At 36.0% G+C, this 22,297-nt stretch overlaps 1 protein-coding gene and 1 non-coding gene across 2 annotated transcripts in view; one reads left to right on the top strand and one right to left on the bottom strand.

Annotated features, from left to right (window-relative positions):
• The window catches only part of STPG2 (sperm tail PG-rich repeat containing 2), a 479,723-nt gene that overhangs the window by 360,753 nt on the left and 96,673 nt on the right, over window positions 1–22,297 (bottom strand). The window contains exon 7 of the mRNA XM_067736917.1: window positions 20,009–20,169. Coding sequence (XP_067593018.1) covers window positions 20,009–20,169 — 161 coding nt within the window. The remainder of the gene's footprint in view (window positions 1–20,008; window positions 20,170–22,297) is intronic.
• Window positions 9,160–9,262, top strand: LOC137224212 (U6 spliceosomal RNA). Its single transcript, XR_010943301.1, has one exon. It is a non-coding gene; the product is annotated as a U6 spliceosomal RNA (small nuclear RNA).

Genomic DNA, 22,297 nt, shown 5'->3' with positions numbered 1-22,297 from the left:
AACTATGATTAATTTGTTCAAGAAAACATAGGGTGAGCAGGCTGCTCAGATCTAAAATGCCGTGAAAGAAACTAGGTTTATTCTATCTTGTTTCTTTCCTACTCCCTCTCCCTACCCTTGGTATTGTCCTCATCAACATGGTCAGCTTTGACACTATGGCCATATCAATCATTGCTCTAGCCTGTAAGAAGGGCAAAAGAAAAAGTGAAGGGAAATCAAATTTATTTTTAAAATAGTGTGAGCAGAATGTTGCACACATCACTTCTACTCATCTTTGAATAGCCCAAAGTTAGTCAAATTGCCACATGCAGCTTCAAAGACTTTTGGGAAATGTAACCTCTGGCTGGGAGTTTATGCCCACTAAAACTGTGAGTGGATTGTTGGTTTTATATTACTCAAAATATATAAATGAGAAGAAAAATTAACAGTTTTTTTCCTTTATTTGTTGCAATTGAAATAGTTTTCAAGAAAGAATTGATCAGGACAGTTATATGACTGAGATTTTTAACAAGATAAGCAAATGTATTTTGATTGTGAAATTCATAATGAAATATGGGAATGTAAATTTACGACAACTATTTTAAAAGACGGGATGAATAAGCATGTCCCAACATTGGGAGGAAGAACCAAATATTAATAAATTTTTTTGTCATATATTTAAACGTTAAACTGACCATGTGTTCTTGCAATAAATACAAACTGATAGCGATTTTTCCCTTTCCACAAACCACTGATTAATGTTGGCAATATTTTGTTTAGGATTTTGTATCTATGCTTGTAAAAGAGATGGAACAGGATTTTTTTCCGTTTATTCAAATATATTTGTCAGATTTGGGAATTAGAATTTTGCTAGCATCATAAACTGAGTTGGGAAATATTCCTGCTCAAATATTCAAAGGAAATATTCAAACATTTCCTTTAAGATTCAAAAATTCTTCCTTAATTGGTTGGTAGAATTCTTATAGCAAGTCATCTAATCCTAGATTTTCTATGTGAGAAGACTAACTATAGATATTGTACAATTAGTTTTTTCTATTTTTCTGTTCCATTACATCAAATGTTCAAAATAAATATCATACATTTGTATTATTTTGTGTTGATAATATCTGTATGATATGTAATGTCGACACTTTTTTTATTCTTGATATTAGAAGTCTGTGCCTTCTTTCATTGTTTCTTGATCAGTTATGCCAAGGAGTTATAAAATGTACTAGAAATTTCCAAGAACCACCTTTTAGCTTTGTTGATTTTCTATATTTTATATTGTTTTCTCTTACTAACTTTTGCTCATGTATAACTTATGTCCTACTCTCTCTGCAGAGAAATATATAGATAATCAATTTTTAATGTAAAAAAAAGAAAACATAGGGGAAAAATTTTTGAAAAAAATGCTTTAAATCATGGAGACTTCCTCCTGAGAAGTGAAATCATAAGAAATAATGAAATAGCCACTCTAGAACTGAAAAACAGAATATCTGAAATTAAGAACTCAATAGAATGATTTAATAACAATTGAAACAGTTGAAAAAAAAATTCTGTGAATTGAAAGATAGCTCTGTAGAAAATACCTAACTGAAGCACAAAGAGAAAAAGGAGACATAATACAGAGGGCTTATAAGACATGGTGGGGGTATGGGGCATAGGTGTAACATACTTATTTATTAGCATCCCAGAAAGACAAGCAGGACAGAATGTAACAGAAGAAATATATGAACATATAATAGTCAAGAATTGTTTAAAATTGATGAAAGACATCAATCCAGAGATTCAAAGGCTCTGCAAACCTCAATCAAGTAAACATACCATATCACCCATCAATCCTACTCCTGGGCATATACCCAGAGAAAATCATAATTTGAAAATATACATGTACCCCAATGTTCATTGCAGCACTATTTACAATAGCCAGGACATGGAAGCAACCTAAATGTCCATCAACAGAGGAATGGATAAAGAAGTTGTGGTACATATATACAATGGAATATTACTCAGCCATAAAAAGGAACAAAATTGTGCCATTTGCAGGGACATGGATGCACCTAGAGACTGTCATACCAAGTGAAGTAAGTCAGAAAGAGAAAAATAAATATTGTATAATATCACTTATGTGGAATCTAGAAAAACGGTACACATGAACTTATTTGCAAAGCAGAAATAGAGACATAGACGTAGAGAACAAACATATGGACACCAAGCAGGGAAAGGGGTGGGGTGGGGTGAATTGGGAGATTGGGATTGACATATATACACTACTATGTATCAAATAGATAACTGAGAACATACTTTATAGCACAGGGAACTCTACTCAATGCTCTATGATGACCTAAATGGGAAGGAAATCGAAAAAAGAGGGGATATATGTATACGTATAGCTGATTCACTTTGCTGTAAAGCAGAAACTAACACAACATTGTAAAGCAATGTTGAATGAATAAAAATTAATAAAAAAAAGAAAACCACACTCTTGACACATAAAATACAAAGACCAAATAATAATAATTGCTTTCAAAAGAGAAACAATAAGTATGACAACTTACTTCTCAATAGAAATCACATAAGGCCTAAAGCAATGGAATAACATGTTTAAAGTGCTGAAAGAAAATAACTACCAACATAGAAATCTTTGTCCCCAAAATAAAAAATGACATAGGGAGTTTTTCAGGCAGAGGAAAAATGATTCCATATGGAAATGCAGAAAGAAATGAAGCACAACAGAAAGGTTAAATGTGTGAAGAAATATTGACTATACGAAACAATAATATTCAAAGAGTTTAAATATAAGGAAACTTAAAATATATGACAATAATTAAACAAAAATAGGAGATAGCAAAACAGAGCTAAAATGTTCTAAGTTAGCATTATTGGGAAAGTGGTAAAAGTAATCCTTTTAATTGGACTGCAAAAAGTAAAGGATGTATATTGTAATTTTTATGGTAACTACTAAAAGAATAGTAAAACAATGCATAAGAAAAATGTAATAGAGGTAGATGAAATGGAAAAATATAAAATATTTGATTAATTCAAAAAAGGTGAGGTAAGAAAAAATGCTAAAACAAGTGGGCTGATAGAATATATGAAATAATACGGTTCATATAGGCACAAATATATCAGTAATCACATTAACTATAAATGGATTAATACTACTGTTAAACACAAAGTTTATCAGACTGGATTTTTAAAACTCATACGTTTTTAGGGTATATCTTCCACTCTTGATTATAGTTTCTCAAATTTTATATAAACTACTAGTGTCTGAGTTATACCTATGGGTAGTTTTCAATTGTCAATAATAATAACAAGACTTACTGAGTCCTTACCATGTGCCAGAAGCTATTTAAATTATTTTACATGTACTGATTCATTTAGTATTCATAATAATGTTTTGAGGTATGTTCTATTATGATCTCCATATTACTAAGGCATAAAGAGTTCAAATAAATTTCACAAGGTCAGTGCAAAGCAAGAAAATATTCTCACAAACTCTGCCACCAGAGATCATACTCATAATCACTGTGCTATACTGTCTCAATATCTGCAATAGAGAATAAAGACTATTTATAATGAGGGCTTTTTAAAATTTTTTCTTGAAACATAATTTTAATAATTTGTTTTATCTAAATATAATGTTACTCAGAATAATGAACTCATAGTACATTTTAAAAATATACAAGTATTCTAAAAACTACTAACATTCATTATGCATTTAAAATATACTTATATCAACACTTAAACATGGTTAAGATGGTAAATTTAACATTATGTGTTTTCTACCACATGATAGACAGATATCACACTATAAAAGTTAAAAAACATATGTCAAAGGTTAATGACAGAAAAAGAATACTCAAAATTAAATCTAGCAATTTAGAAAATCTAGCAATCTAGAAAAATGAAGATGTTTTAGAGTGTGTATGGACATGTTAAACTTGTTCTTATGTTTGCATCTCAATAATAAACTGGTGAATTTAACAGAAAACAAATTAAATTGACAGAAACCAGAGTGCTATTTTGGGGAGGCTATCATATGTAATTCTGGGGCCTCTGGGAGCAAAAAATATTTTTTAAAAAAGGTCTACAAGTTAAGGATATACAGATGTAAGAACTATGAAGAGTCTGAGATTTTTATCTACCTCAAGCTAACAAGTTAACCTGCCACAGTTTCTCTGATGCTGGCAAAAGACATGAGATTCCTGAGACAGAAACAAAGGACCTTATTCCTCATACAATAATTCAGAGCATGAGCGTCATCATGCTTGCGTCTGTCCTCCTTGCCCGCAATCCTAATGAAGGCAAGGCAGATGGAGCAAAATGGATACTTGTACAAAGCAATGGGCTTTGTTTCAGAAGAAAACCTGTGAGCTTAGGGAACCTGAATCTTTCATAATCAGAGTAAGCATGCCTGCCCTCTGCTTGAGAGGAGACACTATCTCTATCTTCCAAAGCTATGTGCTATACAATCATCCTTGAAAAGACAGTCATAAACAAAGATGGGCAGAAATACAAAACAACCCCAGAGAATTCTCTCTTAATAAGGAAGAAGAATAAAAACAGATTTTAACATAGAAAACAAACTTCTTTAGGAATGTTTACCTAGGAAATAAATATCTGAAAAAAATAAGTTTCAATAAAAATTAGAAAGCTGAAAAACATTAATGTCCAAAAATATAAAAATTCCATAAATACAAAGTTGACATATAATGAAACATAAAAGAGTTAATGTGTCAGTAATTCAGGAAATCAAATGTCAAATTAGTTACGTAACAATTCCTACCTTAAAATTGTTAATCATACTTTTTTCTAGTTTCTTTTGTTTCCATTGTTGTTGCCATTTGTTCTCATCTTAAAATTGTACTGTGTACCTTAAAACAATACTAAACCAAAATAGAGTAATTAATTCCACTAAACTGAAATCTGAGGATATGCAAAATACAATGACATCAAAAAGGCAGGGACAGTCGGGTGGAAGCAGGGAGAAAATGTGATCAATGAAAGATTTCCAAGGAGGGTGACATATGAAAAATATATGGATAATGAATAGGGCCTGGAATCTACCAAAAAACATACTCTACATCCAAAGACAAAGAAGAAGCCACAACGAGATGGTAGAAGGGATGCAATCACGATAAAATCAAATCCCATACTCGCTCGGTTGACAACTCACAAAACGGAAAACAATTATACCACAGAAGGTCTCCCATGGGAGTGAAAGTCCTGAGCCCCATGTCAGGCTTCCCAGCCTGGGGGTCCAGCAATGGGAAGAGGAGTCCCCAGAGAATCTGGCTTGGAAGGCAAATGGGATTTGACTGTGGGACTTCCACAGAGCTGGGGGAAACAGAAACTCCACACTTGGAGAGTGCACAAAAAGTCCTGTGTTCACCAGGACCCAGGGGTAAAAAGCAGTGACCTCATGAGACTGGGCTAGACCTACCTGCTAGTATTGGAGGGTCTCCTGCAGAGGTGGGGGGGGCTGTGCCTCACTGCGGGGACAAAGACACTGGCAGCAGCAGTTCTGGGAAGTACTCTGGTGTGAGCACTCGCAGAGAGCACAATCAGCCCCACCAAACAGTCTGTAGGCGCAAGTGCTGAGTTGCCTCAGACCAAACAACCAAAAGAGAGGGAACACAGCCCCACCCATCAGATAAGCAGATTAAATTTTTACTGAGCATGGCCCTGCCCATGAGAGGGACAAGATGCAGATCTACCCAAAACCAGTCCCTCCCATCAGGAAGCTTGCACAAGCCTCTTAGATAGCCTCATCCACCAGAGAGCAGACAGCAGAAGCAAGAAGACTACAATCATGCAGCCTACGGAATAGAAACCACAATGACAGAAAGTTAGACAAAATGAAATGGCAGAGGAATATGTCCCAGATGAAATAACAAGATAAAACCCAAGAAAAACAAGTAAGTGAATTAGAGATAGGCAATCATCCAGAAAAAAGAATTCAGAATAACGATAGTGAAGATGATCCAGGATCCTGGAAAAAGAATGGAGGCAAGGATCAAGAAGATGCAAGAAATGTTTAACAAAGACCTAAAAGAACTAAAGAACAAACAAATAGAGATGAACAATACAATAAGTGAAATGAAAAATACACTACAAGGAATAAATAGCAGAATAACTGAGGCAGAAGAGCGGACAAGTGACGTGGAAGATAAAGTGGTGGAAATCACTGTCACAGAACAGAATAAAAAAGAAGTATGAAAAGAAATGAAAAAAGTCTAAGAGACCTCTGGGACAACATTAAATGCACCAACATTAGCATTATAAGGGTCCCAGAAGGAGACGAGAGAAAGGACCTGAGAAAATATTTGAAGAGATAATAGCTGAAAAACTTCCCTAACATGGGAAAGGAAATAGTCACCCAAGTACAGGAAGTGCAGAGAGTCCCAGGCAGGATAAGCCCAAGGAGAAACAGGCTGAGACACATAGTAATCAAATTAACAAAAGTTAAAGACAAAAAGAAAATATTAAAAGCAACAAAGGAAAAATGACAACATACAAGGGAACTCCCATAAGATTTCAGCTAATTTCTCATCAGAAACTCTGCAGGTCAGAAGGGAGTGGCATGATATGTTTAAAGGGAAGCCCCTTAAAGGCATTTTTGAGCTTGGAGTGAAGGGAAATTATAGCAATGGTAAGATAGGAGTTTAGAAAACTAGGTAGACAACAGATTATGAAAAGGACATTGTTCTTAGACTTAAATTTCTTCCTATACCTGATAGAAGGCACAGAATTTTAGGCAAAAGGAGCTTATTAAAAGGCAGTACCGTGCTTCCCTGGTGGCGCAGTGGTTGACAGTCCACCTGCCGATGCAGGGGACGTGGGTTTGTGCCCTGGTACGGGAAGATCCCACATGCCGCAGAGCGGCTAGGCCCGTGAGTCATGGCCGCTGAGCCTGCGCGTTCGGAGCCTGTGCTCCGCAACGGGAGAGGCCACAACAGTGAGAGGCCCGCGTAACGCAAAAAAAAAAAAAAAAAAAAAAAAGGCAGTACCATGACATGACGTGTTTTAGAGAGATATTACTTCCAATCATATAGCTAAATTTGCATTATTTTTTCTCAGCTTGATGATAGTTTTAACTCATGTGTGTAGTGAAAACATGTAAGATATACTCTCTTAGCAAATTTCAAGTATACAATGCAGTATTATTAACTATAGTCACCACACTATACATTAGATCTCCAGAACTTATTCATCCTGCATTGAAACTTTGTATCCTTTGACCAACATCTCCCCCTTTCCTTCACCCCTCAACCCTTGACAACCATCATTCTACTCTGCTTCTATGAGTTCTATTTTTTTAGATTCCATATATAAATGAAATCATGCAGTATTTGTCTTTCTGCATTCGGCTTATTTCATTATTTGATTTAGCATAATGTTCTTCAGGTGTTCTTCACCCCTGTTGTTGCAAATGACAGGATTTCCTTCTTTTTTTAAGGCTGAATAGTATTCCCCTGTATGTGGCGTTTGGGTGTTTACACACACACACCACATCTTCTTTATCCATTCATCTTTCTATAGACACATACACTGATTCACATCTCAGCCACTGTGAATAATGCTGCAATGAACATGGAACAGCAGGTATCTCTTCAATATACTGACTTCATTTCCTTTAGATATATGATCACAAGTCAGATTGCTGGATCATATGGTAGTTCATTTTTAATTTTTTGAGGAATCTCCATACTGTTTTCCACAATGGCTGTACCAATTTACATTCCCACCAACAGTGCACAAGGGTTTCCTTTTCTCCATATCCTCACCAACACTTATCTCTTGTCTGAGAATGCCCATTCTAACAGATGTGAGATGATACGGCATTGTGATTTTTATTTGCATTCCCTCAATAGTGATGTTGAGCATTTTCTCATATACCTGTTGGCCATTTGTATGTCTTCTTTTAAGAAATGTCCATTCACATGCTTTGTCCATTTTTAAATCAAACTATTAGTTTTCTTGCTCTTGAGCTGTTTGAGTTTCTTATATATTTTGGATAGTAACGCCTTATCAGATGCATGGTTTGTAAATATTCTTTTCCCATTCACTCTGTTGATGGTTTCCTTTACTGTACAGAAGCTTTTTATTATAGTCTGATGCAATCCAATTTGTTTATTTTTGCTTTTGTTAGTTGTGCTTTTGGGGTCATATGTAAAGAAATTATTGTCTAGATAAGTGTCAAAAAGCTTTTTCCCTGTGTTTTCTTCTAATCGTTTTACAGTTTCAGGTCTTACATTTAAGTCTCTAATTAATCTTGGCTTGATTTTTTTATATGGTGTGTGATAAAAGTTCAGTTTCATTCTTCTGCATGTGGATATCCAGTTTTCCCAGCACAGTTTACTGAAGAGACTGTCTTCTTCATCGAGTGTTCTTGGAAGAAAATATATGGATGTATTTCTGAGGCTCTCTATTCTGTTCCAATGGTCTATATGTCTGTTTTTATGCTAGTACAAAACTGTTTTTATCACTATAGCTTTGTAGTGTATTTTAAAATCAGGTAGTGTGAGGCCTCCTGTTCTTTTTGCTCAAGATTGCTTTGGCTATTTGAGATCTTTTACGGTTCCATATAAATTTTAGAATTTTTTTCTATTTCTGTGAAAAATGCCAGTGGAATTTTGATAGCGATTGCACTGAATCTGTATATCATTTGGGTAGTATGGACATTTTCACAATATTAATTTTTCCAATCCATGAACATGGGCTATCTTGCCATTTATTTGTGCCTTCTTCAATTTTTTTTATCAATGTTTTATAGTTGTCAAGTGTACAGACCTTTCTCTTCCTTGGTTAAATTTATTACTAAGTATTTTTCATTCTATTGTAAATGGGATTGTTTCCTTAATTTCTTTTTTGGACAGCTGTTGTTAGTGTGTAAAAATGCCACTGATTTTTGAATGTTAATTATATCCTGCAACTTTACTAACAACAATTTAAAATTTTGTAAGAATTTATGAAAATCTTACTTTGTGAAATTTTAATAATTTTTGTTTAAATAAGAAAAACCTTTATTTGTTTCCATTTTTCTGATACGCCTATAAATCTGCAGCATTACTAAAAGATTACTGATAATGATTTCACAGCTGTTCTTTCATTACAATGAGATGTATTTCAGCTACAGCTAAAGTTTTTAACTAATTTAAAGTACTAGGGTGCTTACTTTAATAGCAAATATACTAAAGTTGGAACAATACAGATATTATCATCCTGTGCAAGGATGACATGCAAATTTGTGAAGCATTTCATTAAAAAAATTTTTTTAAGTACTAGGGTACTCTTACATTACCACCATAGGTATATTAGTGTTCAATTTCCTATGAAGCACATGTGTTCCACACTTTCTGGGATGAAAATCATTTTCTCTGATAGAAGAGTCCAATCCAGTTTAGTAATTCAATGGCTCTGCTATCCCTATATCATCTACCCCACCCCTACAGGATTATTGTATCTTCTTAGCAATTCTTTTGCCAAACCAAACTTATACAAAGTCATTTTAATTTTCTTTAGCATTTTTTACAATAAATTGTTCTTCTCTTTAAACTTCCTAGATTATACTTCTATGCCTCTCTCTTCTATTCATTTATCCAATCATTATTTCCCAAGTGTGTACTATAGTATGGACACATTTCCAATGTTTTGTACATGCCCTTTTATGATCTGACAGGTATGTTCAAACTTCCCCAGTGTTTAACATCTGTTTATATTCTCTCTATAGATTATCTACCTATCTATTCTTTCTATATTTTCCACCCGAATTGTTAGCTACTTTAACTTTTCTATATATGCATTCTCTTAAGCTTTCTCATGCTTCAGAAATGAGAAAGAATGAATAATTATATACACAAACATTAAGATGTCCTTTTAAAATCTGAACTCTAAAAGGTTTAATGTGTAGCCAACTGCACCGTCAGAATTTTACTCGTGAGAGTGGCTTCCTGTCAACCTGTTAGGCTATAATAATTGTATGAGTAACCTTCTTACTCATATAATCTCTGATCTCAGGAATGTTTCTTGTTTTCTGCTGATCATTTTGAAATAGGGATTTTCTACATCTCTTGTATGTGTCTAACAATGTCCAGAATCTCTTCTTTGACAATTCTAAACTTCAAAATAACAGAATAGAAGTTCCTCTCTTGGCTTCCACTACTTTCTGTAAAGATAAATTGTCAGCAATCAAATACATGTAAAATGTTTGGCTTTCAATGAAATGAGAAATCAAACAAACCCTTTTATATTTACCCACATGGTTACCTTTGATACTCTGCATTACTTTATACAGATCCAGATTCCACCTGGTAACATTTTTCTCTGCCTAGAGGACTTCCCTTAACATTTCTTACACACTAGGTCTTCGGCAGATAAATATTTCAGCTTTTATGTATATGAAAAGGTCTTCTTTTTTATGGAGGTAGAATTGACTTACAACATTACATTAGATTCAGGTATGCAACATAATGATTCGATACTTATACATATCACAGCATGATTACCACAATGTCAGGTTAACACCCATCACCACAAAGATTTTTTTCTTGAAATGAGAACTTTTTAGATTTACTCTCTTAGCACCTTTCAAATATTCAATACAGTATTATTAACTATAGTAACCATGCTGTACATTACATCCCCATGACTTATTCATTTTATAAATAGAAGTTTTTAGAAAAGCTTTTCAGTTTGTTTTCATTTTTGAAAGATATTTGAGCCTGAAGTAGAATTATAGGTTGACAACTGTTTTCTTTCAATACTTTAAAGATGTTGCACTGCTGTCTTCTGACTTGCATCACTTCCAACATGAAATGTACTGTCATTTTTAACTTCATCCCTTTTAATGTCATGTATACTTTTCCTCTGGCTGTTTTTAAGAATTTTTTTTCTTTTTTACCATTTTATTCAATTTGATTATAATTTGCCTTGGCATAGTTTCCTTGATGTCTTTTGTGCTATGGGTTTGTTAAGTCTCATGGATATGTGGTTCTAGCTCTCACCAAAGTTTGGAAATTTTCAGCCTTATTTCTTAAAATTATTTTTTGTGTCCCCTCACTCTTTCTTTCCTTTCAAGGATTCCAGTTACACATTTAAGCCACCTCAAACTGTCCCATAGTTCACTGATACTTTATTCTTTTTTTGTCTTTTTTTCTCACTGTACTTCCTTTGAGATATTAACATTTTCTATTACTGTCTTGAGGTTAACTAATTTTTTAGTCTGAACTAACTAATCTGCTGCTAACTAGTGTACATTTTTTCATACATTATATCAATACTTGCCATCTCTAGAACTTTAATTTCTGCCTTTCTATTTGTGCTATTGCTCTACTTAATATGCTCAATGTTTCTTCTACCTTCTTGAACATATAGAATATAGTTATAACAACTGTTTAATGTACTTTCCACTAATTTTGTCATCTGTAAAACTTCTGGGCCTCTTTCTATTGATACTTTCCTGCTCCTTTGCATAACTAGTAATTTTTTTTTTTATTGAATGCTACACTTTGTGAATTCTACCTTGTTGGGTTCTGGATATTTTTAATTCCTATGAACATTCTTGAGCCTTGTTCTGGGAGGCACAAATTCAGTAAGCCACAAAATATATATATAAAAGACGAAACTAACTGAGAAAAAAAGAAACTGCCATTCACGGATGGCATAAAATCACGTGACGAAATTGTTTTTAAAAATAATAATAAATTAGTAGGATCATTTTATTTAGCAAGAAGTATGAATCATTGGTAAAGCAAATCTTTAATAGACTATTATATTTCTTTACACCAAGAAAAGAAAGCTAAACAATGAAAATATTTAAAAGATAACATTTTGATAGCATTAAAAAACTTCAAAGGTGGACGACGGGAAGATGATGGAAGAGTAAGATGCGGAGATCACCTTCCTCCCCACAGATACACCAGAAATACATCTACACGTGGAACAACTCCTACAGAACATCTACTAAACGCTGGCAGAAGACCTCAGACCTCCCAAAAGGCAAGAAACTCCCCACGTACCTGGGTAGAGCAAAAGAAAAAAGAATAAACAGAGACAAAAGGATAGGGACGGGACCTGCACCAATGGGAGGGAGCTGTGAAGGAGGAAAGGTTTCCACACACTAGGAAGCCCCTTCGCGGGCGGAGACTGCGGGTGGCGGGGGGGGGGGCTTCGGAGCCACAAAGGAGAGCACAGCAACAGGGGTGCAGAGGCCAAAGCGGGGAGATTCCCGCACAGAGGATCGGTGCCGACCGGCACTCACCAGCCCGAGAGGCTTGTCTGCTCACCCACCGGCGCGGGCGGGGCTGGGAGCTGAGGCTCGGGCTTCGGTGGAGCGCAGGGAGAGGACTGGGGTTGGCGGCATGAACACAGCCTGAAGGGGTTAGTGCACCACGGCTAGCTGGGAGGGAGTCCGGGAAAAGGTCTGGAGCTGCCGAAGAGGCAAGAGACTTTTTCTTCCCTCTTTGTTTTCTGGTGCACAAGGAGAGGGGATTAAGAGCGCTCCTTAAAGGAGCTCCAGACACGGGCGTGAGCCGTGGCTAAAAGCGCAGACCCCAGAGACGGGCAGGAGATGCTAAGGCTGCTGCTGCCGCCACCAAGAAGCCTGTGTGCGAGGACAGGTCACTATCCACACTGCCCTTCCGGGGAGCCTGTGCAGCCCGCCACGGCCAGAGTCCCGGGATCCAGAGAAAACTCCCCAGGGAGAACGCAAGGCGCGCCTCAAGCTGGTGCAAGGTCACGACGGCCTCTGACGCCGCAGGCCCGCCCCCCACACTCCGTGCCCCCCACCCCCCTGGCCTGAGTGAGCCAGAACCCCTGAATCAGCTGCTCCTTTAACCCCGTCCTGTCTGAGCAAAAAACAGACGCCCTCCGGCGACCTACACGCAGAGGCGGGGCCAAATCCAAAGCTGAGCCCCTGGGAGCTGTGAGAACAAAGAAGAGAAGGAAAATCTCTGCCAGCAGCCTCAGAAGCAGCCGATTAAAGCTCCACAATCAACTTGATGTACCCTGTAGCTATGGAACACATGAATAGACAACGAATCATCCCAAATTGAGGAGGTGGACTTTGAGAGCAAGATTTATGATTTTTTCCCCTTTTCCTCTTTTTCTGAGTGTGTATGTGTATGCTTCTGTGTAAGATTTTGTCTGTATAGCTTTGCTTTCACCATTTGTCCTAGGGTTCTATCCGTCCGTTTTTTTTAAATTATTTTCTTAATAATTAATTTTAATAACTTTATTTTACTTTATCTTCTTTCTTTCTTTCTTTTCTTTCCTTCCTTCCCTCCTTTAGACAACGAATCATCCCAAATTGAGGAGGTGGACTTTGAGAGCAAGATTTATGATTTTTTCCCCTTTTCCTCTTTTTCTGAGTGTGTATGTGTATGCTTCTGGGTGAGATTTTGTCTGTATAACTTTGCTTCCACTATTTGTCCTAAGGTTCTATCCGTCCATTTTCTTGGGGTTTTTTTAAGATTTTTTTCTTAATAATTATTTTTTAATTTAATAACTTTATTATATTTTATTTTATTTTACTTTATCTTCTTTCCTTCTTTTTTCCTTCCTTCCTTCCTCCCACCATCCCTCCCTCCCTCCCTTCTTTCTTTCTTTCCTTCCTTCCTTCTTTTCTTCTTCCTTCCTTCCTTCCTTTCTTTCTTTCTTTCTTCCTACTTCTACTAATTCTTTCTCTCTACTTTTTCTCCCTTTTATCCTGAGCCATGTGGATGAAAGGCTCTTGGTGCTGCAGCCAGTAGTCAGTGCTGTGCCTCTGAGGTGGGAGAGCCAACTTCAGGACACTGATCCACAAGAGACCTCCCAGCTCCACATAATAGCAAACGGCAAAAATCTCCCAGAGATCTTCATCTCAACGCCAGCACCCAGCTTCACTCAACGACCAGCAAGCTACAGTGCTGGACACCCTATGCCAAACAATTAGCAAAACAGGAACACAATCCCACCCATTAGCAGAGAGGCTGCCTAAAATCATAATAAGATCACAGACACCCCAAAACACACCACCAGATGTGGACCTGCCCACCAGAGAGACAAGATCCAGCCTCATCCACCAGAACAAAGGCACTAGTCCCCTCCACCAGGAAGCCTACAAAACCCACTGAACCAACCTTAGCCACTGCGGACAGCCACCAAAAACAACAGGAACTATGAATCTGCAGCCTGCAAGAAGGAGACCCCAAACACAGTAAGATAAGCAAAATGAGAAGACAGAAAATCACACAGCAGATGAAGGAGCAAGATAAAAACCCACCAGATCTAACAAATGAAGAGGAAATAGGCAGCCTAGCTAAAAAAAATTCAGAATAATGATAGTAAAGATGATCCAAAATCTTGGAAATAGAATACACAAAATGCAAGAAATATTTAACAAGAACCTAGAACTAAAGATGAAACAAACAACGATGAACAACACAATAAATGAAATGAAAGATACTCTATATGGGATCAATAGCAGAATAACTGAGGCAGAAGAATGGATAAGTGACCTGGAAGATAAAATAGTGGAAATAACTACTGCAGAGCAGAATAAAGAAAAAAGAATAAGAAGAACTGAGGACAGTCTCAGAGACCTCTGGGACAACATCAAATGCACCAACATTCGAATTATAGGGGTTCCAGAAGAAGAGAAAAAGAAAGGGACTGAGAAAATATTTGAAGAGATTATAGTTGAAAACTTCCCTAATATGGGAAAGGAAATAGTTAATCAAGTCCAGGAAGCACAGAGAGTCCCATACAGGACAACTCCAAGGAGAAATACGCCAAGAAACATATTAATCAAACTGTCAAAAATTAAATACAAAGAAAGCACATTAAAAGCAGCAAGGGAAAAACAACAAATAACACACAAGGGAATCCCCATAAGGTTAACAGCTGATCTTTCAGCAGAAACTCTGCAAGCCAGAAGGGAGTGGCAGGACATATTTAACGTGATGAAGGAGAAAAACCTGCAACCAACATTACTCTACCCAGCAAGGATCTCATTCAGATTTGATGGAGAAATTAAAACCTTTACAGACAAGCAAAAGCTGAGAGAGTTCAGCACCACCAAACCACCTTTACAACAACTGCTAAAGGAACTTCTCTAGGCAAGAAACACAACAGAAGGAAAAGACCTACAATAACGAACCCAAAACAATTAAGAAAATGGGAATGGGAACACACATATCGATAATTACCTTAAATGTAAATGGACTAAATGCTCCCACCAAAAGACACAGATTGGCTGAATGGATACAAAAACAAGACCCATATATATGCTGTCTACAAGACACCCACTTCAGACCTTGAGACACATACAGATTGAAAGTAAGGGGATGGAAAAACATATTCCATGCAAATGGAAACCAAAAGAAAGCTGGAGTAGCAATTCTCATATCAGACAAAATGGACTTTAAAATAAAGAATATTAGAAGAGACAAAGAAGGACACTACATAATGATCAAGGGATCGATCCAAGAAGAAGATATAACAATTGTAAATATTTATGCACCCAACATAGGAGCACCTCAATACATAAGGCAAATGCTAAAAGCCATAAAAGGGGAAATCAACAGTAACACATTCATAGCAGGGGACTTTAACAGCCCACTTTCACCAATGGATAGATCATCCAAAATGAAAATAAATAAGGAAACACAAGCTTTAAGTGATACATTAAACAAGATGGACTTAATTGATATTAATAGGACATTCCATCCAAAAACAACAGAATACACATTTTTCTCAAGTGCTCAGAGAACATTCTCCAGAATAGATCATATCTTGGGTCACAAATCAAGCCTTGGTAAATTTAAGAAAACGGAAATTGTATCAAGTATCTTTTCCGACCACAACACCATGAGACTAGATATCAATTACAGGAAAAGATCTGTAAAAAATACAAACACATGGAGGCTACACAATACACTACTTAATAACCAAGTGATCACTGAAGAAATCAAAGAGGAAATCAAAAAATACCTAGAAACAAATGACAATGGAGACAGAACGACACAAAACCTATGGGATGCAGAAAAAGCAGTTCTAAGAGGGAAGTTTATAGCAATACAAGCCCACCTTAAGAAACTGGAAACATCTCGAATAAAAAACCTAACCTTGCACCTAAAGCAATTAGAGAAAGAAGAACAAAAAAACCCCAAAGTTAGCAGAAGGAAAGAAATCATAAAAATCAGATCAGAAATAAATGAAAAAGAAATGAAGGAAACGATAGCAAAGATCAGTAAAACTAAAAGCTGGTTCTTTCAGAAGATAAACAAAATAGATAAACCATCAGCCAGACTCATCAAGAAAAAAAGGAAGAAGACTCAAATCAATAGAATTAGAAATGAAAAAGGAGAAGTAACAACTGACACTGCAGAAATACAAAAGATCGTGAGAGATAACTACAAGCAACTCTATGCCAACAAAATGGACAACCTGGAAGAAATGGACAAATTCTGAGAAATGCCCAACCTGCCAAGACTGAATCAGGAAGAAATAGAAAATATGAACAGACCAACCACAAGCACTGAAATTGAAACTGTGATTAAAAATCTTCCAACAAACAAAAGCCCAGGACCAGATGGCTTCACAGGCGAATTCTATCAAACATTTAGAGAAGAGCTAACACCTATCCTTCTCAAACCCTTCCAAAATATACCAGAGGGAGGAACACTCCCAAATTCATTCTACGAGGCCACCATCACCTTGATACCAAAACCAGACAAGGATGTCACAAAGAAAGAAAACTACAGGCCAATATCACTGATGAACATAGATGCAAAAATCCTCAACAAAATACTAGCAAACAGAATCCAACAGCACATTAAAAGGATCATACACTATGATCAAGTGGGGTTTATTCCAGGAATGCAAGGATTCTTCAATATACCCAAATCAATCAATGTGATAAACCATATTAACAAACTGAAGTAGAAAAACCATATGATCATCTCAATAGATGCATGACAAGCTTTTGACAAAATTCAAGACCCATTTATGATAAAAAAAAAAAACCCTGCAGAAAGCAGGCATAGAGGGAACTTTCCTCAACATAATAAAGGCCATATATGACAAACCCACAGCCAAGATCATCCTCAATGGTGCAAACCTGAAACCATTTCCACTAAGATCAGGAACAAGACAAGGTTGCCCACTCTCACCACTCTTATTCAACATAGTTTTGGAAGTTTAGCCACAGCAATCAGAGAAGTAAAGGAAATAAAAGGAATCCAAATCAGAAAAGAAGAAGTAAAACTGTCACTGTTTGCAGATGACATGATACTATACATAGAGAATCCTAAAGATGCTACCAGAAAACTACTAGAGCTAATCAATGAATTTGGAAAAGTTGCAGGATACAAAATTAATGCACAGAAATCTCTGGCATTCCTATACACTAATTATGCAAAATCTGAAAATGAAATCAAGAAAGCACTCCCATTTACCATTGCAACAAAAAGAATAAAATATCTAGGAATAAACCTACCTAAGGAGACAAAAGACCTGTATGCAGAAAATTATAAAACACTGATGAAAGAAATTAAAGATGATACAAATATATGGAGAGATATACCATGTTCTTGGATTGGAAGAATCAACACTGTGAAAATGACTATAATACCCAAAGCAATCTACAGATTCAATGCAATCCCTATCAAACTACCACTGGCATTTTTCACAGAACTAGAACAAAAAATTTCACAATTTGTATGGAAACACAAAAGACCCCGAATAGCCAAAGCAATCTTGAGAACGAAAAACGGAGCTGGAGGAATCAGGCTCCCTGACTTCAGACTATACTACAAAGCTACAGTAATCAAGACAGTATGGTACTGGCACAAAAACACAAATATAGATCAATGGAACAGGATAGAAAGCCCAGAGATAAACCCATGCACGTATGGTCACCTTATCTTTGATAAAGGAGGCAGGAATGTACAGTGGAGAAAGGACAGCCTCTTCAATAAGTGGTGCTGGGAAAACTGGACAGATACATGTAAAAGTATGAGATTAGATCACTCCCTAACACCATACACAAAAATAAGCTCAAAATGGATTAAAGACCTAAATGTAAGGCCAGAAACTATCAAACTCTTAGAGGAAAACATAGGCAGAACACTCTATGACATAAATCACAGCAAGATACTTTTTGACCCTCCTCCTAGAGGAATGGAAATAAAAACAAAAATAAACAAATGGGACCTAATGAAACTTCAAAGTTTTTGCACAGCCAAGGAAACCATAAACAAGATGAAAAGACAACCCTCAGAATGGGAGAAAATATTTGCAAATGAAGCAACTGACAAAGGATTAATTCCCAAAATTTACAAGCAGCTCATGCAGCTCAATAACAAAAAAACAAACAACCCAATCCAAAAATGGGCAGAAGACCTAAATAGACATTTCTCCAAAGAAGATATACAGATTGCCAACAAACACATGAAAGAATGCTCAACATCATTAATCATTAGAGAAATGCAAATCAAAACTACAATGAGATATCATCTCACACCAGTCAGAATGGCCATCATCAAAAAATCTAAAAACAATAAATGCTGGAGAGGGTGTGGAGAAAAGGGAACACTCTTACACTGCTGGTGGGAATGTGAATTGGTTCAGTCATTATGGAGAACAGTATGGAGGTTCCTTAAAAAACTACAAATAGAACTACCATATGACCCAGCAATCCCACTACTGGGCATATACCCTGAGAAAACAACAATTCAAAAAGAGTCATGTACCAAAATGTTCATTGCAGCTCTATTTACAATAGCCTGGAGATGGAAACAACCTAAGTGCCCATCATCGGATGAATGGATAAAGAAGATGTGGCACATATATACAATGGAATATTACTCAGCCATAAAAAGAAACGAAATTGAGCTATTTGTAATGAGGTGGATAGACCTAGAGTCTGTCATACACAGTGAAGTAAGTCAGAAAGAGAAAGACAAATACCGTATGCTAACACATATATATGGAATTTAAGGGAAAAAATGTCATGTAGAACCTAGGGGTAAGACAGGAATAAAGACACAGACCTACTAGAGAACGGACTTGAGGATATGGGGATGGGGAAGAGTGAGCTGTGACAAAGCGAGAGAGAGGCATGGACATATATACACTACCAAACGTAAGGTAGATAGCTAGTGGGAAGCAGCTGCATAGCACAGGGAGATCAGCTCACCTCGGTGCTTTGTGACCAACTGGAGGGGTGGGATAGGGAGAGTGGGAGGGTGGAGGCGTGGGATACGGAGAGTGGGAGGGAGGGAGACGCAAGAGTGAAGAGGTATGGGAACATATGTATATGTATAACTGATTCACTTTGTTATAAAGCAGAAACTAACACACCATTGTAAAGCAATTATTCCCCAATAAAGATGTTAAAAAAAAATTGAATAATGTACTATCCACTCTTTTTTGTCAGTTTATTTCATTCCTCCTATTTATTCTGAGAGGGCTAGATGTACTAATTCTTGTTAAATATGAGGATATCACAGTTTGTTTATTCATTCATTGACTAATGGACATTTGGGTTGTTTTCAGCTCTATTATTACAAATAAAGTTTTATGAATGTTATATGAACTATATGAATAAAGCTATGAACACTCATGTACAAATAAAAAAAAACATCAAATACTGAGGGATAAATCTAATAAAGATGTGTAAGACGTCAACATAAAAATTATAAAACTGCAGAGAACATTTAAAAAAGCCCTAATTTAAAGGGAGCCTACATTTACTTTCAGAATATAGTGGCCCAATCATAAAATGAAGATAAATATTTAAAGAACTACATATGAGATCTCCAAAGAGATAAAGAATAAGATCTACTTTTAAAAAAAAATTACAAACATAGCTGTGACCAAATTAATTTTTGTTCTTATGCCATAAATGACCATATATAAATAATTTCAATAATAATAGTATGGCTTATAATAATGAGGTATATATATCACATGTAATCCTATAAACCCTAAATTCTTGGTAATAGATATAAGTAATGTAATTTTGGTATCCACATATTACCTTATAGCCAGCAGGTCCAGGAGTAGGAAAAATGTCTTTCTGAACCAGGAAGAGAGTCTGAGGAACAGAAGAACCAAATGCACTTTTCTTTTGTTTCTTCAAGCAGGTATTGCTAAAGTTGTCAATTAAAGTATTGTTTGGGATATTAGAAAACCCAGGACCTAGAATTATGAAGAATATCATATGTAAGAAACACTTTTAATTCTTTTAAACTGAGTAACTTTATTGTTTATTTTACTTTATTTATTGAATGAAAGATTCTTTAACTTCTATAGTGCTTTATAATTTTCAAAAGTTTTACACATATGATTTCATATAATCCCAAAATAACCCTTTTACTTTTCCCCGCCCTTGTACTGCTCCACCCCGCTTCCCTCTCCTCACTGGTAACCACTAGTTTGTTCTCTATATCTGTGAGTCTGCTTCTTTTTTGTTTATTCACTAGTTTGTTGTATTTTGTAGATTCTACATATAAGTGATATCACACAATTTGTCTTTCTCTGTTTGACTTATTTCACTTAGCAAAATACCCTCGAAGTCCATCCATATTGCTGCAAATGGCAAAATTTCATTGTTTTTTATGGCTGAGTAGTATTCCATTGTATATATACACCATATCTTATTTATAAACTGAGTAACTATAAATGAAGTAATTTTTTAGAAAGAATTCTCATATATTGCTGGCAGGAATGCAAAGTGCTTTGCCATTCTGAAAAACAATTTGTCAAATCCTCATAAAGTTAAACATATACTTACCACATGACCCAGAAATCCTACTCCTAGTTATTTCCGCAAGAGAAATAAAAACAACCCAAATGTCCATTAGCTGGTGAACAGATAAACAAAATGTGCTACACCCAAACAATGGAATAATACTCAATAATAAAAAGAAAAAATAAATGCAACAACATGAATGAACCTCAAAAACATCATGCTAAGTGAAAGACGACAAACACAAAATCCTAAATAATGTGTAATTCCATTTATATAAAATTCCAGAAAATGAAAAATCATAGAAACACTGACAGTTACTTAGGGCCAAGAGTGGGGGTAGAGATTAACTGCAAAAGGACATGAGGACCTTTTTTTTTTTTGAAACCTAGATGAGCTTGGGTATGGCAATGATGTTTTATTTTATTTATTTTTAAAATAAATTTATTATTTTTTTATTTTTATTTTTGGCTGCGTTGAGTCTTTGCTGCCACTTGTGGGCTTTCTCTAGTTTTGGCGAGTGAGAGCTACTCTTCATTGCGGTACACGGGCTTCTCATTGCAGTGGCTTCTCTTGCTGCAGGCTCTAGGCGTGGGGGCTTCAGTAGTTGTGGCATGCAGGCTCAGTAGTTGTGGCTCATAGGCTCTAGAGCGCAGGCTCAGTAGTTGTGGTGCAAGGGCTTAGCTGCTCCACGGCATGTGGGATTTTCCTGGACCAGGGCTCAAACCCACGTCCCCTGCATTGGCAGGTGGATTCTTTAGCACTGCACCACCAGGGAAGTCCTGAGAGAACGTTTTAAGGATGGAGGTGTTCTAAAACTTGATTAAATAGTGGTGATTATCTGACTATGTACATTTACCAACACTCATCAAAATGTACACTTAAAATGAATTATTTTTATTGTGTAAATTATACTCAGTAAAGAAGGAAGGAAGGAAGGGAGGGAGGGAGGGAAGGAGGGAGGGAGGGAGGAGGGCAGGAGGGAAATTCTTGATGCCAAAAAGTACTGAAATCTTGATGTAACAACATTAAAAATCAATTTGGAACAGAAAAAAATCAGCTATCACCCAATCTTCCTATTATAGTATTTAGTTATTCAAATTTTTGCCTTTTACCCTTTAGTGTACATTTATAACCAGGAATATTTTCTACAGTGACAATCTGAGTGAATAACATTTCTTTTTATTCATTCAAAATAATACAAACAACTTTCTTTGCCATTGATAAAAGTTTTTATCAAGACATTCAAATATTTGAAACAAATATTTGTATATGTTTTATAATTCAGTATTTTCAAGAAATCAGTTCCAGTGAGCAGCAATATTCATAAAATGCAATATCAAATACTTGAAAGAACACCTGATTTGGTTGTACTCATGTTATCTGGAATCTACTAAATTAGATCTGCAACTAAATAGGTATGAACCATCACTTAAATCTCATTTGTTTTTCTGGGCTTCAAGTTCCTGTCTGAAGATAATAGGAATTGACTAGATCAGTGCTAGTCAAAATGTGATCTGTGAACTGCTGCCCATCCAAGAACAATCTACAATAAAAGGAGCTTACAACTAAATGTAA

This window comes from Pseudorca crassidens, chromosome 4 (assembly GCF_039906515.1).
Source record: "Pseudorca crassidens isolate mPseCra1 chromosome 4, mPseCra1.hap1, whole genome shotgun sequence".
Classification (NCBI taxonomy): Eukaryota; Metazoa; Chordata; class Mammalia; order Artiodactyla; family Delphinidae; genus Pseudorca; species Pseudorca crassidens.
This window is presented reverse-complemented; position numbering and strand designations above follow the sequence as displayed.